At 37.7% G+C, this 11,593-nt stretch overlaps 1 protein-coding gene across 1 annotated transcript; it reads right to left on the bottom strand.

Moving 5' to 3' along the window:
• Positions 1–1,675: 1,675 nt before the first annotated feature.
• PTCHD3 (patched domain containing 3) lies at positions 1,676–10,397 on the bottom strand. Its single transcript, XM_074270724.1, has 4 exons — positions 9,334–10,397; positions 8,467–8,588; positions 7,647–7,792; positions 1,676–4,799 (listed from the first exon to the last, which is right to left on the bottom strand). Exons 1-4 carry the CDS (start codon positions 10,228–10,230, stop codon positions 3,244–3,246), a joined length of 2,721 nt encoding a protein of 906 aa, XP_074126825.1. The 5' UTR covers positions 10,231–10,397; the 3' UTR covers positions 1,676–3,243.
• Between the last annotated feature and the right edge of the window lie 1,196 nt (positions 10,398–11,593).

Here is an 11,593-nt window from a genome sequence, read left to right as displayed (position 1 = left end):
AAATGGAGGCTGTGTTATTGGGTGACTTTTCAATAGTCCCAGGATTAGTACCAAGGGCAGTATTACAATCCAGTTCTTTCCTGATTCCAAGCATAGTGCTCACCCTATTCTGCCATGCTTCTTGCCTTCATTTACTCTTTTCCCAAAGCACGTATGGAAGACATTATTCTAGGTATGGAAGTTAAAAAACAGAAACTGAATGAGCCTTAGAAACTATCTGGTTCAACTCTTTCATTTTACAGACAAAGGAACAAAAACGTAAAGAAGAGAATGACTCATTATAATTATTTTTTGTGTTGCTGTTCAATGTCATAAAACTCTTTGAGATAAAGGAGAGAGTAGAACTTGACTCTTAAATGTGAGAAGAAAAGAGATAACAACTGAGAAACTACTCAGAGGTTACAGTTTCTGGACTTTGGCCAGTCTACATTAGAGGCTTTTCCATTCAGTGATGCATTTCACACTTTTTTAAAAGGAGAAAGGGAATAACTTACAAAATCTCAGTTCACAAGAAATTAGAATACCAGTTTATTCATTTGCAATGGCAGATATATCTGGCTAATGAATGAGTAACCACTGTTTGCACAGAGTACTTATTGCTTAATTAATCTATTTTTTTCTGTCTTGGTTTTCCCCTTTTGTTCTGATTTTCATCAAGGTAAAATTCTACTCACAGGAGTCATTATGATGAAGTTACTGAACCAATAAATATTTATTAATATTAAGTATATTCTTTGTAATATGCCAAATACTATGCTAAGCACTGGGAAACAAAGGAAAAAATATGGTGCCTTCCCTGTAAGAACTTACAATCTTATGCAAGAGACAACATGCAAATAGCTATGTACACATAAGATTCATAAAGAAATGTGTATTTTTAAAAATTAGTGTATATGTATAACTAGAAAAAAGAAAACAAACATCCCTCATGTTAAAAAAAAAAAAAAAAAGGATTTATAGATACAAAGATGTATCGAAAGCCATTTCTAGAGTAGAGTGAACCACAAAAAATAAAGAACAAAAAAACCAAAAATGATATGCTTCAATCTGCATTCAAACTACATAGTTCTTTCTCTGGATGTGGATAGCATTTTTCATTATGAGTCTTTTGGAATTTTGTCTTGGATCATTTCATTTTTGAGAAAAGCCCTGTCAACCATAATTGATCATCACACAACGTATCTTTTATTGTTTACAATGTTCTCCTAGTTTTGCTCAATTCCCTCAGGATTAGTTCATATAAATCTTTAAAGGTTTTTCTGAAATCTAACTAGTCATCATTTCTCATTGCACAATAGTATTCCACTACATTCATATATCACAACTTATTCAACCATTCTCTAATTAATGGGCATCCCCTCAATTTCCAAGTCTTTGCCACCATAAAAAGAACTGCTATAAATATTATTATACATGCAGGCCCTTTCCCCTTTTTTATGATCTCTTTGGAAATCAAGCCTAGTAATGGTATTGCTGGATCAAAGGATATGCACAATTTGATTGCCCTTTGGGCATGGTTCCAAATTGCTTCCCAGAATAGCTGAATCAGCCATTAACAACTCCACCAACAATGCCTTAGTGTCCCAATTTTCCCACATATTCTCCAATATGTATCATTTTCCTTTTCTATACTACTAGTCATTCTGACAGGTAAGATAGTACATCAGAGTTGTTGTTGTTTTTTAAAATAGCTCTTTATTTTTCCAAATATATACAAAGATAGTTTTCAGCATTCCCCTTGTGCAAAACCTTGTATTCCAAATTTTTCTCCCTCCCTCCCCCATGTCCCCTAGACAGCAAATAATCCAATATAAGTTAAACATGTGCAACTCTTCTAAACATATTTCCAGATTTGTCATGCTGTGCAAGAAAAATAAGATAAAAAGATAAAAACAAAACATGAGAAAGAAAAACAAACAAAAAAAAAAAAAACAACCCAACAGGTGAAAATACTATACTTTGATTCACATTCAGTCTCCATAGTTCTCTTTCTAGATGCAGATGACTCCATCCCAAGTCTATTGAAATTTCCTTAAATATCCTCATTGTTGAAAAGAGCCAAGTCCATCAGAGTTGATCATCACATAATCTTGTTACTGTGTACAATGTTCTCTTAGTTCTATTGATTTCACTTAGCTTCAGTTCATGTAAGTCTTTCCAGGATTTTCTGAAATGTCTGCTCATCATTTCTTATAGAACAATAACATTCGATTACATTCATATACACAACTTATTCAGTCATTCCTCAACTGAGGAGCATCCACTCAGTTTCCAGTTCCTTACCACTACAAAAAGGGTTGCTACAAACATTTTTGTACTTGTGGGTCCTTTACCCTATTTTACAAGCTCTTTGGAATACAGACCCACTAGGGACACCATTGGATCAGAGTATGCATGATTTGATTGTCCTTTGGTTGAAGTTCCAAATTGCTTTCCAGAATGGCTGGATCAGCCATTCACAACTTCATCAATAGTACTTTAGTGTCCCAATTTTCTCACATCTTCTCCAATACTTATCATTTCCCTTTTCTGTCTTATTAGCCAATCTAATAGTCTAAGGTGAGTTGTTCTAATTTGAGTTTTTTATAGCTATAAAAATAGCTATAATTTCTTCACCTGAAAACTATCTGTTCATATCATTTGACCATTATTAACTGGGAAATGGTTTGTATCTTTACAAATTTGACTCATTTTTCCACATATTTGAGAATAGCAGGAGAATAAAAGTCAAGAAAAGAAGGCAATAAGGTCATCCTGAGTTCATTCAGATGAGCAAAGTTCCATAATTGCTCACTGTAGACCATTGGACAAATGTTAGAGCAAGGCTGGAGTCATTCTAGCAATTTTTGGACTCAGAAAACCAAGAAGCAATCAATAGCCTGAGTCATTAGTCCCCTGAACTAATCAGGTCTCAAAGTTGATTAGAGAAAAATGAGTGTGATCTGCATGGGTTTGGAAAGGAGAACTCTACACCTACCACAGATGGTATAATTATAGAGGGAAGGAAGGAAAAGTACACTAATGGAATTGAGGAGTGGAGTGTTAGGGGATATTACCATGAGAATAAGTCATTTAACCCAGCCAAAACCTGCATCTTATGCTAATGGATTTAAAGAGTTAGGAAAGAAGGATTTTGACCCAACCAACACAATACATTGCATTTGGGAAATATGGATTTCAGATTAAGAAAAAATGCATGTTGTCAACTCTTCTAAAGGCATCATTTACAAAAGAGTGTAGAAATTAAGGACAGTCAGGATCTCTGCAAGGGGTCTTTTCCTGGGCTTTGCTACAAATTCCAAAAAAGGTTAAAAACACTGGAATGAAGATGAGGCCATGAGCCGCCCCAAACAATATAACCAGAAACATGATCTTGAAAAAAGTCCTGAAGATGTAAGCATTTGCTGCAGCTAAGGCGATCACCCCTATTATGGTAGAAGCAGCACCTTGTACCACTGAGTAGCCCAGGAGATCCAATGCTTCAATGGCTTTTTGGTTTGCATTCATAGCATCACTGGAAACAAATGCATAGGACATATGAGCAGAAAAGTCTACTGAAAATCCAATACAAATTATAAGGTTGATCATGGATATAGAATCAAGATTGACGTTCCAATATGCCATGAAACCTGCCACACCTACAATCACAGATGCAATAGCAAAGGTAACCCACAGAGAACACAGTGGATTGGGAATGAACAACAAGGAAATTATCAACATAGCGCCAGCTGCAACGGCAACATTTTGAATAGTGTTGTCTACAATCACAGTATACTGATCAAAATAGATAAATGCCGGGTGATACACTGTAAGGGGAATGCTGCATTGTGCAGCAGTGCTTCTTAGCTGGTTTAACATCATCTTTTCATTTACTGCAGTATTAACATTTACTGACTGAATGAAGAAGCGTGAAGATAATATTTCTTTTGCAGTTCTATTCATTTTAATATCCCATTTGTACTCGGGAAACATTTTAAAAAATAGGTCTAAGAAGTTAAAAAATATAGTCCTATTGTTTATATTTTGCTGACTATTTATTAAATATATTTCATAAGCCCTTAACCAAGAATCTGAGAAAGTTTCATTCATATAATCATTACTTTGTAATGATTTAATACAATTGTCCAACTCGTTCCGAGTGAGTTCATCCCAATATGATAGAGGTTTAGTAACAAAAACCATGATCCTGGGTCCAAATTCTGAAAAATATTCCTTTTCCCTAGAATAATAAGGAATGATATAGGAGTTATCATTGGCCAGGTTTCGAAGGTCTATACCTTCCTGCATTTGGAAACACCCATAAATACTAACTGCGAGGTAGCCAGCATAGAGCAGCACCACAAAGAGCTTAGATTCTTTTTTGGTGAGCCAGGGGCCATAAAACTTCCTAAAGAACATATTCATTGCATGGGTTTCTTCTTCACCATTTGGTGAGATATAAAAGCCTTTTCTACAGAGAATCTTTTTTGCACAGGAATTTTTTTCCTGTTCCTGCTGAAAGACAGATTGGTGCAGATACACTTCAACTTTACCATTGAGGGCAAGAAATGCTCCAAAACAAGTAATATTATATAAAAAACAAAAAAGAAAGGTTGTTCCTGTGTAGATACAAAAGGCCTGCACGGATTTGAAAGGGGTCATGATCCCAATATAGAAAGCGAGGACATCAGTCAACGTGGTGATTGTGATGGACACAGCTGCCTCTGCATAGGTGTCGGCCAGCCTCTGTTCAATACTATGTATGAGTTTGGTCCTCTGCCAGGCAGAAATCATGATAAACGTGTCATCAACACCAACTCCTATAAAACAGGGGGAAAGAACTGCAGTTTATAACAGTTCATTTAAAATTAAACAGATTAAGACAAATTTCTTATTTATTTAAAAATGACAATCTGTCCTCTTTTCCCTTCTGTACAAAGGTGAGGACTGTATATTTCTACATTCCACATACTATTGAACTTGGTTGATTTTCTAGTTAGTTCTATTGAAATGCTTTTTTTGCTCTTCCTTTTTCATTCTTTGTAATAAAAACTGCCTTTTTGAATAGAACAAGGAGAAAAGGTATGCTTGGAAATTAAGATAATATGAAAAGATGAAAAAAATTTAATTGATATATTTTTAAAACAATGACAAGATATACCCTTTAGGACAAGCTGGATTAGAATTTTACCATTTAACCAGATGCCATTATAAAATTCTGAAAAAAAGGATCACAGCTCCTATATTATATGGAATGTGTCATCCTTCTTCAAAGGCGGTTAAGTCACAACTCTGAAATCTCATAAACAGACATTAAAACATGATTTCCTGGCCATGTAAAAGGTGGGTTCCAATCCCTGGGTCTCTTAAACTTTAGAAGATGATTAATCTGCACTGTAAGTCCCCTCACACCATGAAAATGTACCAAAATATTACGCCATAAAGGTGCAACCTCCACAGAATCCCAGGACCAATAATGGAATAGCTCACACCCCACTATAGGATCTGATATTTGTATTAATGTAATTAATGCTATGATGTATGGACAGAGCAGAATCACAGAAACTCAGTTGGAAGGGATGCTAAATTTATCTAGGCCAAACAGTCCTGGCAAAGAATTTCTTTATAACATTTCCAAGTAGTCATCCAGTCATCATTTGAAGATCTAAAGTAAGGAAGAACTCAGCATCTCTGGAAGAAAATAATTCCACTTTTAGATTACTCTAATAATTAGGAAGGTTCTCATTGCACCAAGACTATAGTTACACATCCTAATTCTACCAGCTGGGAACAACCAAAAACAAATCCAATAATTCTTTCATCTGACTGCCTTTAAAATTTAAAGGCACCTTTCATTTTTCTTTTGAGTCTTTTCTTCAAGCTAAATGGTCCTATTCCCTTGTCTATCAGATAGACAGGAAAACACATATGTGAATTGTGAGATGAACAAATGATCTTTTCATTGCCTAGCTAAAACACTATGAACATGGAATATTGCTGTCACTCAATTGATATGCTGGTTAAGTTTGCTATTTTTTTTTAATTTTTTTTACCATTCTTTTTAAAATCTTTGTTATAAGGGATGCTTCAGAAAGAGTTAGGGACGGATAGATTTTTTGATGAATGTAATATAAAAACAAGAGATAGTAAAAAAAATTTAAATGCAGGAGGGAGAAACCTGCTGATGTACATGATACATAAAGAAAGATACCCATGGAAGATCCAATATAGAAAAAATAGGATGGGAAACAGTATCCAAAAAGAAAAGCATCAATACATCACATGGCTCAACTTACTATTGCCAAGTTGTAGAAGTTTAGATAATAAAGCCAGAGGATGGCAGATAGGCAATAAGAGATACTACTAGCATGTATTTGAGAATTAGTAGGATGTAACATAACTGAATTTCATAACTATGAAATGGCATATATTATTCAAAATGAATCAATAAAAGGGATGGTGGAATATCATTGCATAATAATCATTGTATTACATCTATCTGTAGTAACTGTAGGAGTTACTTCTCTATTTTAATAAATTATTTTAATTAATAGAAAGATAGATTGTATCCCTTCCACTAGGGCACTAGTCATTGGCACTTAAAAGAGAGGAGAACATGTTATAAGTTTGAGCTTATATTAGATAAGAAAGATACCCCATAATACTTCAGGATATCTTACACCCTGATTCACTATCTCAGAACCAGGCCAGTACCATCTTTTTTCTCAAGGTTCAAGGGTTATCTGGGCCTCAGTTTCCTTGTCTGTAAAATGAGGAAGTTAGATTAGGTTATTTCTAGGTCTATACCAATGATCCTAAGATCTGTACTGTTTAAAAGAATAGTCAGGATAGAAATCACAGAAACATAAGATAAATGAACTTTTAAAAATAATTCAAAGATTTTAAAAAATTAAATTTTTAAAAATTTTCAATGCTTATTTGATTTTTTTCTCTCTCCTTCCCCAATATGGCAAGCAATTTGATAGAGATTATATATTTACAATCATACTAAGCACAGTTTAATTAACTTCTAAATTATGCAAATAAGCATTTTTTCTTTTCTTTCTTTCTTTTTTTTTTTTGGCTGAGGCAATTGGGGTTAAGTGACTTGCCCAGGGTCACACAGCTAGGAAGTGTTAAGTGTCTGAGGCCAAATTTGAACTCAGATCCTCCTGACTTCAGGGATGATGCTCTATCCACTGTGCCACCTAGCTGCCCCTGCAATTAAACATTTTAAGTACATTTCATTTTCTAGATTTTTTTTCTGAAATTTTCCTGAGACTGTATTTCTTTATTGATATAAAATAACTCTAAATTTATTCTACTTAAGCTTTTCAATACCCAAACTTCCATCTCCTATCTTCATATGATTGCAAAGAGTACCTCTCTAGGTACTCTCTCCACCTCAAAGAACGACTAGCTTCCTTCAAAGGTTACCTCAGTTGCCATGTTGCCTTTTCCAATCATCAGCTTGTTAGTAATCTTTCTGCCAAAATTACCGTGTAATTATTTTGTATTGACTATTCATGTTATCCCTCCTACCCCTCAGTAAAATATAAGTTCCCTAAAATAGGGGCTGTTTAATTTCTGTCTTTGTTGGCCTAGTGTTAAGAACATTGAGCTAGATTAGCTACATAGATTTAGAATCATATTTCTTTTTTGCTCACCTAGAATAAGAAATGGTGCATTGGAAACTGTGACAACAAATGGTACTCCACAATGCAGCAAGAGACCAAAGCTGCTCAGCACTGCTAAACCAGCTGAAATGACTCCAAATGCTGCCACCCACATTTTGCTGATTATGTGATTCATCCTAAAAAATTGAGCAGAAATATTATTGAGATAGTGATTCATCTACTTAACTTCAGCTAATTCAAAAAAAAGTTTTGTTGGAAATTTGTAAGATATCACTAAATAGTAAATGTATTTGAAGCAATGACTTAAACTACCTTATTAGCTTATAGAAATCCCCACTTTGAAAATAAAAAAACTTCTACTTTTTGAAGGTTAATGCCTCCATCAACATTGATCTGCAAAGAGATATACAAAAGGCAATGCAAATCTATTTTTTTTTCTAAGTGTAGGCATAAACATGGCTCTTTCAATAGGAATATAATGTGGTCAATAAATGGCATAAGCATTTTCTGAAATCCCCAAAGTGTAAGTTCAGAGTTTTGAGATAAATCACAGAAATAGAGAATTTCAGAGTAGGAAGGAACTCTATCAACCATTTAGCTGAATCCAGTCCCCATTGAGGAAAGATTTATTGTAAAATCTATTGTAAAATAGATTTACACTTAAGGTTCCACTGCTCTCTTAATATAGAATTATATTAAATACAAATACAAAAATAGGTTTAATAAGGCATTGGAGAAGGCACATATGATGTGTCAGTTCTAATTTGTACCAATTTCTATTGCTTAGGAAGCTATAGGGAAGATAAAATTCAATTCAATTCAATTAAAGATTTTTAAAAAGTACAGTTACCTGTAACATGAGACAATTGAAAAGAATATGATGAGAAAGTAGGAGGCAGAAAACAATGGAATTACTTCCTTCACATTTCCTTCGAATTCCTCCTGCCTGGATAGCGATGTAAAGTAGGATACCTGACATAAAACCGAATCAGAGCAAATTAGATATTTTTTTTATTTGTACATAAATTTTAAATAGTAAAATGCAATATTTTATAATTTATAACACGCTAAAATTCTAGGAGGAATTTAAATGTATAGACTTTTTTTGCTACAGAAAAATGAAAATTTATTAGTACCATCCATCCTCTTTTTCCACGTTTCTCAATGGGTCATAATTCCCTTTGTTTATTTAAAAAAAAAAAAAAAAGGCTTAGGAATGCACTTACAAAATCAATTTTGAATTCAGAAAAAAATAATAAAACGGGATATCCGACAAGAACAATCTACTATCAACGAGGGGACAGCTTTTTACTTTACTCAATTCTAAACGCTTCCATACTCTCTTAAGTTTTGGTGATGAGCCAAGATAGGTCTGCTGGCAGCTTCCATCCTGATGGTTTTATTGTAGGAAAATAAGAGAAAAAAATCCAGCCCACTTGAAGCCACTGATTTTATCAGATGGCAACTTTCATTACAAAGCGTGCCCCCCTCACACACACACCCCCGTCCCGGAAAGCGTAACGGCTTAGTAGCAAGTTGGTCTGGAAGCCAGCAAGACCCGCCCCCCATTGGCTGTGAGACCCTGGCCAATGTCCCAACCTCTCTCCGTGTCCTGGGGCGATCCTTCAAAGCCCTAGAGCAGGGGAAAGCCCCCATGGCGCCCCTAGCCGGAAGCCCTTGCCTCCCCATCTCCAGCCGCGCGCGCTCCGGTGGGTACCTCCAAGCTCTCCTCCAGCTGCAGCGTCTGCAGCTCGGACGAGATGATCCGGAGGAAAGTGCGCAGCCATTCGTGGCTCCTTTCGCGGTCGCTCTCTGAGTCTTCCCGCAAGTAGTATGTCAGCTTCAGAGCCTTCGCCTCCTTCAGGATGCTGTTCGGGCCCAGTTGCACGCCCCCGACCGAGCTGCCCAGAAAGACTGGGACCGTGCCGTTTAGCATGATGGGGAAAGTAAGGTCCCCGGGGAGAACGTTAAATTCCAGAAGCGGGTTGGGGAGACTGCATCCAGAGAGCGTCTGGGCGCACAGGTTCTCGTAGGAGAAGACTCCGGCTGCATCCGTTATAGTGAGGTTCCTCACGGCGCTGTCCAGCCTTCGGATCTGCGGCCAAGTCGTATTTGTCAGCAACGACTTCGACTTGGAGACCAGCAGGAGCGAGGCGAACGTGCCCTCGGTTGTGAGCCTCGACGCCGAAAAGCGCCCCGAGTCGTTGGTGGGGAAATACTCCTGGGCCAGACTCCTCTCTCCCTTCGCCGGGCCCCCCACGGGCGTGAACTGCTCCTCGATGTTGTCCGTTTTGAGCTGCTCCAGGAACAGAAAGCCAGTTCCCAGGCCGGCCGACAGCAAGAGCGGCGACAGCAGGAAGAGCCAGGGGTACCTGGCCACCCAGCGCCCCAGCCCGCGGAACAGCCGCGACAGCGGGGCCTCGATGCAGTTCGTGTGCCACTGGAACTCCCTGGCCCGGGGGACGCAGGCTTGGCACCTGCAGCGGTAGACCACGGGGGAACGCGGCAAGTCTCCCTGCTGCTTTAAAAGAGGCCCAGGCTCCGGCGGCTTTGACGGCGGCGGCGGTGACCAAGAGTACTGGTGCGACGGTGGCTTCTGGCCGCTCGGATTCATATCGAGTCCCAAGGGAGCTGGCAGGCGGCAGCTTCCGCCGACCGACCCGCGCGCTGATCAAAGGCTCCGCGGTCGGGGGAGCTGTCCAGACCACTCGGGTCTCTCCCTGAAAGGCTTCTCTGGCCTCTCTATACGCAGCTCCCCCAGGCCCTGCAGGTGGAAGTCACATCCAAAGCCGGCCTTTGCGCAGACATGGGAGAGGCGGGGAATGAAACTCCAAGCACTTTTTCCTGGTCTCAATTTGACTCTGGCGGTCACAACCCCGGGGTGCGATGAGACCTTGGACTGGCTGAAACAGAACTTCTGGCGGGATCTGGGGGAGGGGGAAAGCTGCATTTCGGGAATTGAGACAACCTGTCTGGGAGATTCTCTCCATTCCCATGTGGAACTCCAGCAAAAGGGTCCATGCCAAGAAGCTGATTCCATCATAATTCCATGCCAGCAGAGCCTTTCAGATGGAAGAAAGAAAAGGAAGGAAGGAAGAAGAAAAATAGATAGATAAATAGATAAAAGGAAAGATAAGTAGATAAATAGAAAGAAAGGTAGATAATAAATAGATATTAATGCACCAGTAATGTAGAAAAACAATAAGGTCTTTGAAGGGGCACTGATGGCTTACTCAGTTCAAAATAGTTGCACCATCTGTACAATTTTCTAAGGATGTAAAAGATAACAATATAGTCAGCTCCAAGTCATTAAAACTAAAAAAAAAAAAAAAAAGAAAAGAAAAAAAAAGCAGATTTTAAAAATGACTTTGAGTGACCTTTCCCATCCCATCATATTTCCTTTCTTATATCTTCAGCTATCTTCAGCTAATAGAAACTCTCGCTGACTTTTGATCTGGATCTTTTAGCGTAGTCTAAATTTTAATTTTGTAAATTCCACTTCTCTGGGATCTAATAATTCATGAGAGTTAGAATAAGGAGAGTCACATTTTAAGGTTTCCCAAATATTTTCCTTGCAATAAACACATGAGATACTGCAAGCATTTTATCCTCATTTTACAGAAGAAACTAAAATTCTGAAAAAATTCTAATGACTAGCCTATAGATGCTATAGCTGTGTGTGTGTGTGTGTGTGTGTGTGTGTGTGTGTGTGTGTGTGTGTGTGTGTGTATCATCCAGGTAGGATTCATAGGCAGATTCCACTTATATCACTTTAAAGGCTATATGATTCTGCTTTGGGGATCCTAGGCAATGTACTTGCCATGTGATGTTAAGTAATATAATTATATGGATTTCTGTCTCATTCCTCTGCTAAACATCTATGATGGAAGTTAAAAAAAAAAACCCTCTTTTCCTTCAATCTCCAATGTAGGATGAAGTTTTTTTTGGAATATATATTGTTATGGATGTAAGCATCA

This window comes from Sminthopsis crassicaudata, chromosome 5, assembly GCF_048593235.1.
Source record: "Sminthopsis crassicaudata isolate SCR6 chromosome 5, ASM4859323v1, whole genome shotgun sequence".
NCBI classification, from domain to species: domain Eukaryota; kingdom Metazoa; phylum Chordata; class Mammalia; order Dasyuromorphia; family Dasyuridae; genus Sminthopsis; species Sminthopsis crassicaudata.
Note: the sequence above shows the minus strand (reverse complement) of the source record. Positions and strands in the feature narration are given on the sequence as shown.